Genomic DNA, 18,110 nt, shown 5'->3' on the forward strand with positions numbered 1-18,110 from the left:
TAAAGAAAATTTATAACTTATAGATTATAATGATGCAAATGGAATAGATTATATAAAGTTGCATTTTTTAATAAGAGGTTTTGTATTTATATTAGACAAGGCAATTATCATTTGATTAAGCAATAAGCAATCTTTCATTTTTTTTTCATCAATAGATGGAAAATATACAACTTTGGTTATCATAGCAAAGAAGACTTTGTAGCTTTATAAAGTATTTGGAAATTATGATATTTTTGAACCAAAAAGGATTCTTATTTATGAAGATAATCAAAATTCCATTCCTATTGCTAAGAATCTAATATACCATAGCCATATAAAATATTGGAATATAAAACATCATTTTATTATGCAATATATAAAAAAAAAGATAAATTAATTTGGAATATTGTTATCATAGACATACATATTTATTCTAATAATTACCTATATGATTAGATAGAAGTAAGTAAAATCAAATAAAAATAGATTAATTTCATAATATCTTTTAAAATAGCTTTTTAAAAGCTTCATAGACATGATTTTGACTTTATATATGTTTATAGTTGACTTTTAGGTTAAAAACTTTGTCAACAAGTTGTCATGTATCACATGTATAGATAGCTTATGAAACAAGCTAATTATGTGGCACATACATAAAAAACTTGTCTCACAAGTTAAGACATGTGGCTTGTAAAATCAACACATGTTGGATGTCATATAGAACGTCATTACATAATTCATAGATGGATAGTATATATAGAGGCAAGAGTGAAGCCTTTTTCACTCTTGTCAATTCTTTTCTTGTTGTAATCTAGATTTAAGAGTCTTTAGTTTTTTTTGTCTTTTGACAATAGCCATTCCAGTTTCTTCTTAATATACATATTTTTTTACTTCTATTTTATTATACTTCTTTGAAAAAGTCTCACTTAATTATTTATTTTCTTCAAATTCTTATTCTTTACAGATTAATAAGAATATACTTATAATATCAAAGTTTTTTTTTCTTGATTAAGAGTGGATTTATTTTTTTATTTTTTTATTTTTTTATAAGATATAAGCATATTAGAAGTTGAGAATTACTCTCTTTTAAATTGATATTGTCTTTAGTATTTTCTTTGCTCTCAAGTCCTTTCTTCTATTTATCTTGAGCAATATTAGATAGCTTCTCTTTTCTAAATATTATCATGACAAAGCTTCTTGAATTGAAGAGTATAATGGCACAAATGCAAGAGTAATTGAGTGAATTAATGCTTGCAATGCATCAACATGTTCTACAAGAAGCAACAAGAATGGCACAAAAAAAAGATATAAAGATGATTGAAATTGCTTCAACATCTGCACCAAATCATATCCCTTCTCTTATGGTAAAATATCCTTCTAGTATTAGAAAACTAAGGATTGCACTGCTTGAGAAGTTTGATGGTACAAGATCTAAGTTTTAAAAATTTATCAATCAAGTACAACTTGTGATTGAAATTCTAAAGCTATCCAACTCCAAGATTACAAGTTAGATTCATTGATATATTTCTTTCAAGTTCATTATTATCATGGTTTTCATCTTTTTTTAAACAACAAGATCCAATATTGAATAATTTAGAGGCTTTTATGGTAGAGTTTTGATCAATACAAAAAAATGTGATGTAATTTTTGCTGCAACCAACAAGATCCATATTTTGTGACAAGCTAAGAAATCAATAATATTATATGTTTTATAATTTTGATAACTTACAATTGATATCAAGTAGAATAATGTTGCACTTGTTAGCCAATTTTTCTATGATTTACAATATGAAGTAAAAAAAATAATGCTCAACTTATTTAATCCTGAAACATTAAATCAAACAATTGACTTTGCTATGAAAAGTGATAATAAACTTTTTGAATTTTGATATAAAAGTTACAAAAGTGTGCTTCAATGTTATTATAATTCAATGGCAAAACTAATGTCTCCTCAATACATACATTTGAAAGTAGAAGATATGAAAATTGAAATAATATGTTTCAAATCTCTTATTAAGTAAGAAAAGACTCATCATCGTTACAAAAGATTGTACTTGTATTGTGGAGAATCTAATCACATTACTTAATATTGTCTAAAGAAATGACACAACTACAAAATGAAGAGTACAGCTATCAAAGAAGATAGTATGTTGAAAAACAAGTTTGTCCAACTATAATAGGGACCATGTGGCTAGAACTTTCTACAACACCTATTCAAGGTCTTATTTTCTCCTCAAAACCTTCTCTTTATTTTACAATAAACATTATTTTAGGACCTACACATTACAAAGCCTCTGCTTTCTTAGATTCAAGAGCCTTAGCTTATTTTTTAGATGAAAAATTTACTAAAGGACATATCATATTTTTAGTAAAAAAAATTAAACATGTTCACATAGAAGTCATAGATGGTTGTCTATTGTCTTTAAGAGATGTAAATTATGAAATCCTTCCTATAGAAATAACAACTAATGATCTTTATAGCTTTGTAATATTTAATATTATTAAATCTCTTTCAAATCCAATCATTTTAGATTTATCATAGTTAAAAAAATATAACTCTAAAATAGATTAGATTTCTCAAAGTCTTGACTTTTTTAAAAGTATAATTTAGACTATAGTTAATCAAATAAAAATTTATAAGCCTAATATGAATAAACCTATATTTTTAGATGTAAGAACTTTCTTGCATGCTACAAAAAAAAGATTACCTTGTGTCATTTATGTGACATTTATTTCTAATGGTGGAAAGACTTCAAATGGCATTCTAAGCCAATATCAAGATTTTTAAGATATATTTGAGAAGAAGAATACAAATAATTTTTCAAAATGTTGTTCCTATGATTATTCAATTGACCTTCAAGAAGCAGCTCAACCACCATTTAGATCAATCTACAATTTATCTCAAAATAATTTGGTTGAACTCAAAGAGTATATTGAAAAAATTCTAGCCAAGAACTTCATATGCCATTCCAAATCTCCAATAGAAGCTTCAATTTTATTTGTGAAAAAAAAAGATAGATCATTGCTGATATCTCTTAATTATTAAGAATTCAATAAAATTATTATTAAAAATTAATACCTATTACCTTTGATATTTAGACTTTTTCATCAATTGAATCAAACTAAGATCTATACAAAAAATAGATCTACAAGGAACATATAATTTGATACATATTAAAAAAAAAGATAAATAAAAGACTATATTTTGAACTAGGTATGGACATTTTAAATACAATGTCATATCTTTTGTACTTACAAATGCTTCAGTAGCTTTCTAATATCTAATAAATGATGTTTTTTTGAAATTTTTTAGATAACTTTATTATTTGTTATTTATTTGACATCTTAATCTATTGTAAAAATACAAAAGAACATGAACTTTATATTTTTCATATGTTACAAAAACTAAGAAATGTAGAATTCTATGCTAAGATAGAAAAGTATGCATTTTACACTACTCAAGTTGACTTCTTAAAATATATCATTTCAAATGATGGACTTATAATGAATCTTAAAAAAGATCAAACTATTATGGATTGGAAGATCTCAAAAATGATAAAAGATATTCAATGCTTTTTAGAATTTTTCAATTATTATCGGATCTTGATCAAAGACTTGTCTCAAGTTGGAGCTCTACTTACATATTTGACTTATAAAGACAAACTTTAATGGAATTAAGAAGTAGAAGCAATATTTGAAGCTTTAAAGATAGCCTTTATTTCTACACCAATTTTATATTGCATCAATTTTTTTAAGCTATTTTTTATGGAAACAGATGCATCAAACTTTGCTTTGAATGTAGTATTATCACAAATCAGAACAGATGATAAAGTTCACCTTATAGCTTTTCATTAAAGAAAATTTTTAATAATCAAGATCAACTACAAGATTCATAATAAAGAACTTCTTCCAATTATGGATTTATTTTAAGTGTAGTGCCATTATCTAAAAGGCACTACTAATCTAATCATTTTTTATATAAACCACAAGCATCTTAAATATTTTATATCAATACATATTTTGAATTTTTGTTAAGCTTGTTGAAGTATTTCTTTGTCAAGATTTGATTTTAAGATTACTTATTGATTCAAAAAATAATAATATTTTTTAAATACGATTTTTAGATATTTTTATCTTACATCAAAAGAAACAAATATATATTTTGATTAATAAAGAAGGATTCTCTTGAAATCAAAGAATTTTTATCTTTGAACAATAAACACAACATTGACTATTGATTCAATCCTTGTCAAATAAATTCAATCAAATATATCCTCTAATCTGCTTGTTCATGATATCAAGAATCCTTCTTCTAAGTTTCATGATACTTCCAAGTTTGAGTTCAAGAACAATCTACTCTATTTTGAAAGATGCCTATATATTCTAAAATGAGAAGTTCATTTATGTATTCTTTAAGCACATCATAGCTTTCCAATGGTCGAGCATTTTGGATACAACAAGTCTTTTAAACTTATATCTAGAGACTTTTAGTGGCTGCAAATATGGAAGGTAGTAAAAGACTTTGTCTAATCATGTGTCATTTTTTCAAAGTCAAAAATTCCTTCTCATCGAGCCTATGGACTATCCCAACCATTGTCCATACTCGAATAACCATGATCTTTTATTTCTTTAGATTTTATTACGGATCTTTTAGTCTCATATTTGTATGATTATATATTCATAGTAGTAGATTATTTTACTAAAATGACACATTTTATACCATGTACAAAATATATCATAGGTAAAAAAAAAAAAAAAAAAAAAAAAAAACTAATTTTTTTTTTTGAAAATATCTATTGCTATTATTGATTATCCAAGGATATTATATCAAATAGGGAGATTCAATTTGCATTAAGATTTTAAAGAATCATTTTTAAGTTTTTAAAAGTAGATATAAAGTTAACTTTGATCTTTGATCCTCAAACTGATGGATAGACAAAGCATATTAATCAAATTTTCAAGCAGTATTTGAAATGTATCATCAATTATCAATAAGATAATTGAATGATTCTTTTACCATTGGTAAAATTTTTCTATAATAAAACAATATACTCTTCTACTCACCAAACAACTTTCTTTGCTAATTATGATTATCATCCATAACTTGATGCTTTTGACTTTTCAAGAGTTGATAATCCTATTACATAAGATTTGGAAAATTCTTTATTAAAGCTATATATAACAATGAAGGTGTAATTAAAAGATGCTCAAGAACGAAAAGAGATAAACATAAATACTGATTGCAAGAAATAACTACAATTCAATGTGGATGATAGAATATGGTTATTTCATTGTAATATTAAGACTACTCGCTTTTGTGACAAGTTAGAGTATTGTAAGCTTATACTTTTTTCTATTTATAAATAGATCAATCCAATTGCTTATCAATTATACCTATTGGAGTCAATGAAGATTCATCTTATATTCCACATGTCTCTTTTTGAACCATAGAAGACAATGAATATATTAAGAAAAAAACAAGTATCACCACCTCCTATAAAAACAGATAATAATGAAGAATTTGAAATAGAAGAAGTCTTAGATTTAAAGCAATACCAAAATAGGTTAGAATATCTTGTTCATTGGCATAGATATGATATTAATAAACATACATGGCAGTCAACAAATAATCTTGCAAATACAACAAAGAAAGTAGAGACTTTTCATCAATAACATCTATTAAAATCTAAATAGAGAATAATAAATCTTTGCTATAAAAAAAAATTAAGAGAAGATAATATTCTATTTTTTATCCTTGTTTGTTATTTTTGTGTATAATGTAGTGCTAAGAAAATAGAAAACTAATAACTAGCGGATTCAACTAATGAGCTATTATTTGTTGAATTGGTGAATAAGATATTGCAATTGTTTCAACCTTCAAAACAATATAATCGAGATGAAGATCTTTAAAAACAACATGCTTTTCTTTGAATAGATGACGAGATACAACGAGTTTGGTATTACAACATTAGAAGAGACTCTTAATATTTGGTGATTTTATTAGAGGTAGGAACAACTTTTGATAATGTTTCAAATGTTTATTTGAAGGAAGTTATAAAGGCCTCAATAATGATCAAATAACAAGATGGTCTTTCTGCCTTGATATATGACATTATCAATGGCTAAGAGGACCTATCAACCATCTTTATAGAATATAAAGATCAGAGTATGTGATAGACATAAATTGTTGCATCTTAGATTTCCTAAACATATAATAACTGCACCTCGTAGAACTTGTTATTACAAAGAAAAATATTGTCACAAACATATTTTCATAGATATGTATACTTATGCTAATAATTATCTACATGATTAGATATAAGTAGATAAAAATAGATAAAAATAGATTAATTTTGTAATAACTTTTAAAATAACTTTTTAAAAGCTTCATAGATATAATTTTGACTTAATATTTTTATAGTTGACTTTTAGGTTAGAAACTTTATTAATAAGTTAGCCATGTATCACATGTGTAGATAGTTTATGAAATAAGTAAATTATATAGTACACACATAGAAAATTTATCTTGTAAGTTAAGACATGTGGCTTGCAAAATCAACATATATTGGAGGTCTTATAAAACGTCACTACATAGATCCTAAGTGGATAATATATATAGAGACAAGAGTGAAGCCTTCTTCACTCTTTTCAATTCTTTTCTTGCTATAGTCTAGATTTAAGAGTCTTTAGTTTTTTTGTCTTTTGGCAACAACCATTCAAATTTCCTCTTAATATACATGTTTCTTTAATTCTATTTTGTCATACTTCTTTGAAAAAAGTCTCACTTGGTTATTTGTTTTCATCAGATTTTTATCCATGACAATTATCTCACAAAGCAAATTGCAACAAACATCTTCAAAAAACTTCTTCTTAGAGCTAAGTTTCTAACTTTTAGGAATATATTAAGTCTTGTTTCAATAGAAAATTAAGTCCCACTTTTGGAGGAGGAGTGTTGAATGTCCCATACTCTATGTACCAAAAGTTGTGACTTATCCAACTTCCTAACTGAAAGTGCTCTTGCCATGGCTTTTGACACATCTTCGTTCATAACAGAATGTTATTCATCCAATTTTCATAGCATATTTAAGGTGATGTTATAAGTACATAGTGCATGGTGTGATATCTTTTGGTATCCGTTTGCATGCTATCCACCTGATCGGCCAGAGAAGAGTTTGCTTTTGCCAGTAGGTAAATCTACCGGGTGTGATGATGAAGGTTCTCGGACACGCTGTGCATGTTCTTCTTGTGCTGCTTGTGTATTGTCGCTATCACCTCCCTTAACTTATCAAACTGCTGAGTGTTTTCATCACCTCCAGCGTCTCTTTGCTTCGTCAACTTCCGCGTTTCTCTCGTTGAGGGCTTGTACCTCCATTGCATAACGTGAGACTCGTCATCTTCCTCCTCTGAGCTTTGAAATTGCGATTGTACACACTTGCTCAATACTCTAGCCTAATGTTTGAGTGCTTGCGAGACTGCCAACACGTATCAAGTTGTAGTGAACCATGTTGTTGTCTAAAAAACATGGCGATCAGATCAACATTTGCAATATGTATAGTATCGCAAGGTTCAGGTCATATAGTTGTGAGCCCAGCTTCGCTGAGTCTGCGCGTTTGAGGCCTTGCTGCCATCTCGAACGGATTAGAGTAGCTGATCCGTTTCAATCAATCGCAAGCTTCCTTAGGTAATCTGTCGAATTCATTAGCATACGCTCTTCCAGTAGGCTCAACCACATCTTTGTCAAGAGTTGGAGGCACTTCTTTCTGCCGCACCTTCCCTTTGGACCCACTTGCAGCAGAGGTCTAAGCAGATGAAAGCTTCAGTTTCATCATAATTCGTGTAATATCCCCAACTTTATAGTCCACACTTCGATGCTGGATGTGAAGTTCTTCATAGGTAAAAGCTGTGACTATGGGAGACACGTTCCATCAATAGAAAGATAAAGAGAAAAACCCAGAATAGACCACTCTTTCTCTTGCAAATGCTCGATATATAGCTGCACAAATCATTCCAACCTCATCACAAAATAATGTAGTGATAACAAAACACTGAAACACTTATGTGTGTCGAGACTTATCCTGGTGATGAGTTTTATGTCAAAAAAATGTAAGTAGAGACTGAGAGGTAGTTCCATCAGATGGTGCCTTGATCTGTTATTCAACATATTTATGTTAAATAACCCTATAACCTACATCCCTCGAAATCAAAAATCAAAGTAATGAAGCGTACCACTAGTGAGAAACAGATGTGGCACATGAAGCTCTTCTGCGTACAGTACAGAGCATAACAGAGTACAGTTGCAGGTTTTAAAATTTATGGTTTCATTGTGTTTCGAAATATAGCTCGTCTCCTCCCATTGCTATAGAGCAATCTGCCTCCAACCCACCACTGAATCGTCACCAGGCGACAAACCATGCAGCGCAACTGCTATTCACATGCCCCTCACCCGCCTTAAGAAAACCCGATCGGAGCAAATGCACCAAAATATCAGTGTTGCGAGTGAAGAAGCCGTTGGGATCTTTATAACTGGGTTATTGGAATTACACATTGCCCTAACCATTTTGCATTACCCAAGTCCTCAAAGTTCTCTCTCTGTACAGCCAATTAGATTGCATTTTTGTCTCTTTATCTTATACACAAGCTATTTTATATAATAGTATAAAAGCAGTATTTTATTGGATTTTATTCTCAATCATTGAGGAAAAAAAATAGTTTAGAGTTGGATTTTGCTAAGTTCAAAAGGAAAATTAAGAGGAGTTCCTTCATAATTTTGAGTAGCACATGTATTGCATAGTTCTCAATTAGCACATATCATTTGGGTTGAAATAGTTTTGTTGATTTTAATGTTTGGTTTTAGTTTTTTTGTTGTTTCAAAGAGTATCTTATTCAAATTGAATGTATCAAACAACTTTAGATACATCATGGTACATAAGAAGAAAAGATTAAGGTTTTATATGATGAAAATTGTTTAAAATATTTTTTGGAAGTTGTTAGAATATTATTGACATTACTTATTAATCTTCCATGAAAGCTTATAAACATCTTTATTAAATTGAAATGAGTAAAGTATTCAAGTAAGAATGTACAACTCCAAAGATAAATTAAAGTGTGTTCTAGTCAAAGAAATTTTTGTGGATGTAAAGACACTTTTAGAAGATTATTTGATGTAAAGCAAAACCTTTGTGTAATAAAAAAACACATTTTGATGCAAATTTTATTTATATACTTTACACAAAATTCATTTCAAAACCTTTGATAGTAGTGATATTATTTAATATTATGTATTTACAAGTTACATAAACTTATTTTTTGTCCTATAACAATTGATTAGTTTCCTCCATTAGTATAAAATATTTCCACTACATTGACTTTCAAGAAAAAATGAATAATTTTTTCTAATTAATGTTGTTGTTTGAATTTTGCTATATGTGAGAATTTATATGGAATTCAATAAAACATCCAAGGTTATAGCTTAACTATAATTTTATTTACTATAATCATTAAAAAATTGATTCTTATTTATATAATATTTTGAATTATACAAATTATAGCAACATAAATTACTATTAGATCAAAGAATAAAGAAAATATTAAATTGATCCATTCAAATTTTAAATCAACCTACAACATGATTGTACTTGTCTCATTGCACTTTTGCTATAACTTTCATTGCCTTCTTGTATCTTTTTTCCCTGTTTATAAATGTATTTTGGTCTAATTATTCATATTGTGGAAGTTAGTCATGCCTCACTTCACATTTGTCCTAGCCTTTTTTTCCTTTTCTACCTTAAGCTATTTATTAACTTTTGGTGTTCTTTTAACATTGCAACCAATAATTTTTTTTCTCTACTAATTTAAAATATTATTAGTTCTTTATTATGAATAATGCTACCTCTTCCAAAACAATCCTATGAATCATTAGAAGAAGCTTTCAAGCCAATTAATTATTTTAAATAAGCAAAGGATATGCATTCATGAAGCAATGCTTAGTTGCTACAAAAGTCATGTTTAAGTATAATTGTGTTACATAGTATGAATCCTCAAAACAAATAGGAGGCCAATGGCATAGTATGGTATCAAAACATATGCATTCAAGCAACTTCTTAATTGAGCTCTTTGACAGATAGGTAAAGACAATCTATTGGTGGCATATTTTAGTTTGCAACAATGAATTTAATCACAAATGACCATCATCAACAATAATCCAATTGCTTCTCAAATTTAAGCTATCAAGTGTGTGTTTCTTAAGCAAATGCTTCATTTAGGAGTAGCTTCAAAATAAGTATTGATTGCATTACAAATAGAAAATATCAACTTGTATACAATCAACATAGTTATATATGCTTAACTAATTTGTATGGAATCTATAACAAACAAATGCATTTTTGCAAAGGTGGGTTGTAAGATCAATCTCCACTTCTTTCTCTCATAGATATTCTTCACAAAAGTGGAAATTGTTTTGGATATTAGTACAATACTTCCAATAAGATGATGAATTTATATTATGTCTATCCATGTTGCATTAAGTAGAGAAATATCCATATACACTTGTATTTGATTGTACGTACAAGACAAATAGATTCAAGTTGCCAATGGTCAATTATTAGACATATCACTTGGCTAAAAAAACCCTCTATTGCAAATGAAGTGGGGTTGGTAAAAAAGAGCCTTGGAGCAATTGTGGCCAAACTAATATGTTGCTTAATTTGAAGTATCAATATATTAGGGACTTTCACAGTTTGAAATAACATAAGCCTCATCAATAATCATCTAGAATGCAATCAACTTATGCAAAATGATTAAGAGGCTTGAAAAAATTATTGCACAATTGAAGATGGAAAAGAACAAAAACAAACAAAGCAAAAGTAATGTGTGGAGAAACCAACAAAAGTCACGTTGTGGACCAATTTAAGATTTAGGTGGATTGATTTTTATTTCCCAAGAATACTCATGATTATATTGGATGTTGTTTGAATGCAAGAATTTGTTAACATATTGTACAACCAAATTGGACACAAGATTTGAGTTGTGCCAAGTTTTAAACTCACAGTTACATGTTTTTGAGATACACCTCTGATTGTTCTGATTAACTCAGATGACTTAATTCTTTTGCAGGTTTTGTTGCTAGATGACATTTTAATCTCACGAAACACATGGTTGTTTATATCAGTGGAAATAATTCCGTCTTTCTGCACACTAGTAGAAGAAAAAGATATTACATCCTCAATTTAAGAGAGATCTCAAAAGGTCATGTTTTACGATTCATGACACTACCAATTTATCTGACTACATGTCCAGCATTCGACTATGAGATAATGTGTTACTGTGAGAATGTGTTACTCCTTTCTGCATACAAGAAGAGTGAAGTACTTAAGAGAAACTTTGCTAAACTACATGCAGAAGGTATAGTTGGCTGAAAATGCAAAACCAGTTGAGAACTGAGTCAACTATACAGAAATTCATCAGAAGAGGGTTGAAAGCATGCTATAAGCTGTGTGTAGTTGGATGACAATGTATTTTACTTACATCACCACTCATTAAACAAAATCCAGACAATGAAATTATCATCTAAAATAGTTCATTTCCAGCAAAGTGGTAAATATCCTGAACGAATCATGCAATGAAAACAAACCCAAGACATAGCTTGTTCGTTCAAAAAACTGTGGTAACTACAGTTCCCTGTCCAATCTACTAGCTTTCTCCAACTGAAGGCCCGAAACATGAGGTTTTTCCTCATACAGCAAATGAATGCCAGCCTTTAAGCAAAAAAACACCAAGGCATTCCATTATAGAAAAGAACTTCGCTCTGGCGATGGGCAGTAACAATTGCCCATGTAGCCTGAAGCCGTTGGCAGTGGTCGAGGAGCCGTTGGAAAAGTCAAAGGCCTCTTCATGCTGGGTCTTAAGCTTGGGGTTGAGGATGATGTTGAATTGAATCCTGAAAGAAGAATAACAAAAATGAAAAATCCTTGAAACAAGATGCAATATCAATCATTCTACCTCGCTGAATGCATGGATAACCGAATAAGGACCATCATTACAAAATTAGAAAGGTTCATACCGTGTGCGAAATGCCTGTAATGACGCTATAATCACGCTCACCATCCTCCTGAGCTCCAACCGTTCACCTCCTGCTGACAATCCATCAATCATACCAGAAAGACACTCAATCAACAGAGATAACTCAATACACGGAGGGACCTCCACAAAGCAAACATATAAAGCACTCACATGCAAGACAAGTAAAGCAATCTTGATATTTCCATCTATTTACGACTTCATACCTGGGGATATCCTTGCCCGTAACCACCATATGGGGGTTGTTGAGGCACAGGTGCTTGCTGCTGAGGAGGTCCATATGAAGTGTAGCCTCCATATCCCGCATATCCACCCTGCTACGGATATCAAAAATAGATGAATCAAAAAAGCAGCATGATAATAGAATATTATTTCGTAAATAGAATTCCATGAAATTTATAAGATCTGATTCATTCTCAGGAAAACCTTGAGAAAGGGCCCAGCACCCAGTATATCTAGTTCATGAGATAGTGAGATAACCTGGTGAGCAGCATAGCCTTGATTCCACTGCTGTGACTGTACAGGTGGGGTGGGTTGCTGAATAGGAGGTTGTTGCCACCCCTGGGATTGCTGGGCATACCCAGCTTGGGGTGCGAATGTATTCCACTGAGTTTGCCCGCTGTAAGCCGGGGGTCCTGTAACTGGTGCTGTAGCTGTTGCTCCAACGTAAGGCTTGTGAACCTTCGCACGATCGGGCACAGAATTATCTAAAGAAGGTCGCTTCTTGGATTCTACGGTACTTTTAGGAGGAGGAAAATATTCCACATGCCGTGCCTCCGATTTCTTGACATCTTCAACAGAGCCGAAACTATCAACAAACTGCACAGTCAAATCCGGAAATCAGATTTGAAAACTTTCCACAAAGACAATGTTTGTCGTTACCCCACACCAATGTGTGCATTGTCAGATTTGTAGAAGATTATCATCATGACACAGATGAGCAATTCTGCGAGCAAAAACTAAAAGTCTCAGCGAGAGTGCTCCAGGACAAACTCTAATCCAACAAAAACGACAGCAGTTAAGAGAAGATTTGCAGAAGTACTAGACCGTACAACTGAATAACTACCTCAAGGCGAATGATTGACAGTTCTTCTCTGTCGGCTGCCGACAGAACAGAAGATCCTTCTATTTTAGAAGGGGCAATTGCTTTGTCCACCAAAGAATTGACGTACTCAACTTCAGATATTCCAGGATGATGAGAAGCCTCAAAATTGGTCACAGCCTGTGAGAATGTGGAAAGAGATCAAGAGGATAACACGTTAACTCACTGAGAGAAATCACAACCTTCAAAAGCCTCCACTGAATGCGCACCATGGAACCAAAGGGGCATGAAATGACTTCATGCAAAAAGCTAGAAAGCATGCCGGACTGACACGATTATTTCACTAAGAAAAGACGTCATTCTTTACAAGCTCATACCTTCCGATAACGTACACATTCTACATACTCATGACAAGGAAAGAGAATAAAACAACAAGATAAATAAAAACAAGAGGATCAAGCACTATGTATACATTTATGAGTTGATAGGATGATGCTAATACCTCCAACAAAGTCTTGGAAGATGGAAGACTATCCAAAGCTGTACTGTACACTTTTCGGGCTTTCTCTGGACTTTTTAACACCTTCAGAAGCAGACAACCAGTCAATCAAAAGTTGGTAACGTACTTCGAAGAACACCTTGATAATTCATGAATCGCAACAAGTTACAGAGTTATCAACCAAAACTCCGATCGGACATACATAAATTACAACCAACCTGGTCAAGAAACCGAGCGTACTGAATATACAAAACTGCACGAGCCCGAGAATCCTCTTTAATTTTCCCCAGCTCTAGAGCAGACTCGAAAAGAGAGCAAGCAGTATCTCCATTACCCTGCATATACTCCAAGCTTTCAGGAACGGCATCCAAAGATTTGAAGTATAACCATGGCTAAACAGTTGTACGGCAAAATCGACATTACCTCACTAATCAAGTAACCGCAGACATAACTGTAAAAGGTTAAATATTCAAGAGTATGCAGAATAAAAAGAATTTTCTCGGTGATCGAAGATTAAAACCTGACGTTTCTCGAAATTGGCATGCTTCACAATGGCCTCCAGAAGACCCGGTGCAAGACTGTTGCTCAGAACCTCGTATGAGGCACGTGCACCCTTTATATCAGCAAGTTGTTCTTGGTATCTTGCTGCGAAAAGGTGGATTTCTGGGCGTCGCTGCATCCAAACAACACTATCCAAAGTAAGAGCCAGGTCTAGAACATAACGAAGTACAAAACCACAAGAACTCACGTAAATGATATGAGGGAATCTTTCTAAAAGATGCTCCGCAACGTTCAAATAAAATGGTAAAAAAGATCATATAGTTTGAAAATTAAATTAGATAAATAGCGATCTGTGCAAGTAGATAAACAACATGTTGCCAAAAAGATTCTGCTATGTCAAAACCTTCACAAAAGTCGAAGAAGCACGGTGAAGAGCATCAAGAGCACTCTCTATTTTCCCTTCCTCATCCATACGATGGACATAGCGAACCCAGTACTCTGAGTAGTTTGCACACGCAATTAAGCAACGTTCATACAACTTGATAGTCTGGACACCCAAACAAACGTCAATTCGCTTAGATATCTTATGATAACCACCTGAATTTCTTACAAGCGTAAAAGATATACTGGAAAACTATTGAGCAGTACAACCTCAATGAGGAGGCTACAGCAACATCGTTAGTAGAGATACTGCACTAGAGCTCACCTTCTCAATTCCCCCTTCCTTCTCGATAAAATCTAGATATTTGTGCCAATTCCCAAGCTGTGCATCGTCCAGTGGTCTGACGTGAAAGTAAGGCCTGCGGATCGCAATTTCAAAGTCTCTTATCTTGGCATCCCACTCTTTCGAAGTCTTGTAAAATTCTTCTCGCACCGCAACGTATTTCTCGAGATCCTCTGTTCCTGAAGGTTCTAGTGTTACCTCCGCTGGTTTAGCAGGCTCAGTGACACCATCAGTCTCAGGTACGGTGGTGATCTCCTGATCACCCGGAGGAGAATCTTTCGGTGCTGCAGCTGCCTTAGATGCCTCGGACTCCTCATCCGTCATCAATTCGGTCAAAGGATGGCTATACGCGAAGTGCCTAAAACTGTAACAACAAAATGAAGTATCGGCATTGGAGACAGATCTATCAAAAGTTGAAAGAAATAAGATGTGAGAAGGAAAAAGGATAGAGGAAAACGAGGAAATAAAAAGATAAAAAATAAAAACGCACCCTAGCATTTCCCAGCCATCCGGAATGCACTCCTTGACATTTATCTTGTAAACAGTGCACAATTCATCGTAATTTGGTAAAATCATCCAAAGAACATACGCAGAGCAGAAGCTACATGACAGTCATAGTGTAACAACCTTGCATGGTATCGATCTAGTTGCTGAAGAGGAACTTGCAAGATTCGGGTATAGATTTGTGCGACGCGACTCCATTCAGAGCGCATGTGCTCAAACTCCAAGTATTTATCCCAGAGAAGGTGCGAAAGATAGTCTGTACCCACAAACGATATTCCTCGCTCGAACAACCTGAAAAAAAGCACAACAGTCTTATAGCCCTTGAAATGAGAAATCCACCCCCCTCTACCCTTTCAAACTGACTTACTTTGATTAAGATTAGGCCGTCACAGCAGGAAAATGGCCGAGTTGCCAAGTAAGAACTTTCAGTGAAACTTGCTTTTCAGACTTCCAAATAGAAGTACAAATGCTATGCATTTACCTTCCTGCTCAACCACACTACGTCCGGACATGTAGGGGCAATCAGAAGCCCTCTCTTTGCCCTCACATTGGACTCGTACTCTTCCACAGCAGCGTTTTGGACGTAAGATAAGTGCATACGCACATGGCACGGTGCCCTCAACAAATGTCAAGAAGTGAGGGATGATACAATGTCACAACACATAGAAGCACATTCATTTGCTTTATGTCTATGTTTTTTGGAACGCAGTAAGAGCATCATTAAAGCGAACCGAGTGAAAATCACACTGACGTTAACAATCGAGAATATATGTGATTTTCTTCTACACAAAAAGCGTACGGGTTTCAGTTTACGATGTGTCATCCTACGAAGTGGAAACTGAATGCTCCGCCAACATGAAACCATCTCATTGAAGAGATGGCAAAAGAAGTGCAGGATGAAAAGCTGCAGCAAGACCAGGCACGGGTCAGAAGACACAACACACATCATTTCGTTCATTCATTGGAAGTTGTAACAGACAAGACATCCGGAATAAAGGATGGCCTGCGTGAGAGCGTGAATCAAAACACTGTGTGGCTGATTAGAGCCTTCGAACATACCCACGAATGGCTTCCGGGTCTTCAAATTTCTCCATTGCATACGTGCAGTAGTTCATCCACATGTCCACGGAATAGGTCACTGCCTTCACAGCTCGCTCGTAGACGTCCACAACTTTCTCCGAAGAGCCCAACTTCAACTCATGATCAGCATATTTCTTCCAATAACCGTAGCAAAGAGGAAACTCTGCTAAAAATGCATCGTACGTTTTTTCGACTTTAGAGAGAACCTCCTGCAACATCGAGAGCCGGACATATTAGGCGCTCAGCTGACATCATAGCCACAAAGAGTGTTGAAACTATCGAAAATCCCCATGCGGTTCTGTCGCCACGTGCTGATTTAAAATAAGCAAACCTTACCTACATGATGGATTTTCTTTACATCAGCATCGAGTACAGGGAGACGCGTCTTCTCATCAATAAGACACACCATAATGAAAGTACTGAAGTTGTAGTGGGGAGTATATTGCAAGTAAACGAATGTTCTAGTTTTTCCTCGTGTAGGTTAAGGAGCATATGTAATGCGCAATATAGGTCAGTGTGAACTTACCAACTTCTCCGCTTCTTGAATCAGCGAAGTCCATGAATTGAAGTCCGCGGCATCCTCTTTGACAACGTTCCACAAACGCTCTTCCTCAGGAGTAAGTGCTGCAAATGTTGTCCCACTTCGACGTCGGTACTCTTCAAAGCCATTTCAACTCGGGAAAATAAAATCGCATTGGACACTATCCAGGTGGAACTAAACTAGCAGACACATTTAAAGGCATCGACAAATCCAGGGACAAACTATCCAGCTACATCACCCAAGCTAAAGTCTCACAATCACCGCCTGAGTGCTCCGACTAGTGCTTCACCAAAAAAAAAGGAATCAACCATTCAGACACGCACTATCCACCTAGCCATAGAAACCGAATTCAAAAACCATCAACAAAAAAAAAAAAAAAAAAAAAAAAAAAAAAAAAAAAAAAAAAAAAAACTACGCCGAGTCAGTACCTTCGAGATCCACCACAGGCGGCTGCTCCTCCGCGGCCTGCTCCTGCACCTGTCCCTCCATCGCTTCCGAGACATGGCCATTGCCATTGCCATTGCCCTCGACCGCAGCAAACGCATCATTCGAACCACCACCCGCAGCGGCGGCTCCGTGCATCAACTCATCCACAGGGGCGGCTGACACGGCGTCTCCCATCTCCACCTGGTCTCCCATTCTCACCTCCCTTCTGCTGTTCTCTCCTTCTCTACTCCCTCACAGACACTCCCGATTGACAGCACGCACGCACGTCGCTTCCCCTCAAAGCCTGTAGTTAAAAACCGCTCTAGAGCAAAATAAACCGAAAAAACAAATAAAACAAAAGATACACAGGCTCACACTCTCGTCCTCGTCTGTATGCTCAAACCGCGACGCATCACCACCGCAGCAACGCCGCCACGCTCACAAGTCAGTGAGTCAGTCAACAAAGAGGAAGAGGGTGAAGAGGCGAGGGTTTTAAAAATACGGGGGGAGGGGGAGATGGTGTGAGGGAGATGGCACGTAAGTAGGAGTGAGGCCGTCGCGGCAACTTTAGGTTTCGCGATAGGGGAGAAAAAGGCACCACGGAGAATCCAAGGCTTTCGCACCCGGCCCGCTTTTTGAATCTGCCCGGGTCCCGATGTGGGGTTTCCTCTCTCTCACCTGCCCGTTCGAAAATTTCCCTCGCCTTTCGTTTCTTTTGTAAAATGTAGATTCACTTTTT

At 34.1% G+C, this 18,110-nt stretch overlaps 1 protein-coding gene across 4 annotated transcripts; it reads right to left on the reverse strand.

Moving 5' to 3' along the window:
* Positions 1 to 11,474: 11,474 nt before the first annotated feature.
* Positions 11,475 to 17,891, reverse strand: LOC112277924 (pre-mRNA-processing factor 39-1). 4 transcript variants are annotated; one of them, XM_024510812.3, is made up of 14 exons: positions 17,374 to 17,891; positions 16,931 to 17,028; positions 16,384 to 16,613; positions 15,448 to 15,615; positions 14,803 to 15,184; positions 14,500 to 14,643; positions 14,116 to 14,268; positions 13,814 to 13,930; positions 13,599 to 13,679; positions 13,121 to 13,276; positions 12,535 to 12,873; positions 12,261 to 12,368; positions 12,038 to 12,107; positions 11,475 to 11,914 (listed from the first exon to the last, which is right to left on the reverse strand). In XM_024510812.3, exons 1-13 carry the CDS (start codon positions 17,582 to 17,584, stop codon positions 12,075 to 12,077), a joined length of 2,220 nt encoding a protein of 739 aa, XP_024366580.1. In that variant the 5' UTR covers positions 17,585 to 17,891; the 3' UTR covers positions 11,475 to 11,914; positions 12,038 to 12,074. The 4 variants fall into 4 exon arrangements, with proteins under 4 accessions (XP_024366580.1, XP_024366571.1, XP_024366561.1 ...); XM_024510803.3 differs by having other exon boundaries at positions 12,038 to 12,110; XM_024510793.3 differs by having other exon boundaries at positions 12,261 to 12,371.
* Positions 17,892 to 18,110: the final 219 nt, after the last annotated feature.

Source organism: Physcomitrium patens, chromosome 2 (genome assembly GCF_059467195.1).
Source record: "Physcomitrium patens ecotype Gransden chromosome 2, ASM5946719v1, whole genome shotgun sequence".
Classification (NCBI taxonomy): Eukaryota; Viridiplantae; Streptophyta; class Bryopsida; order Funariales; family Funariaceae; genus Physcomitrium; species Physcomitrium patens.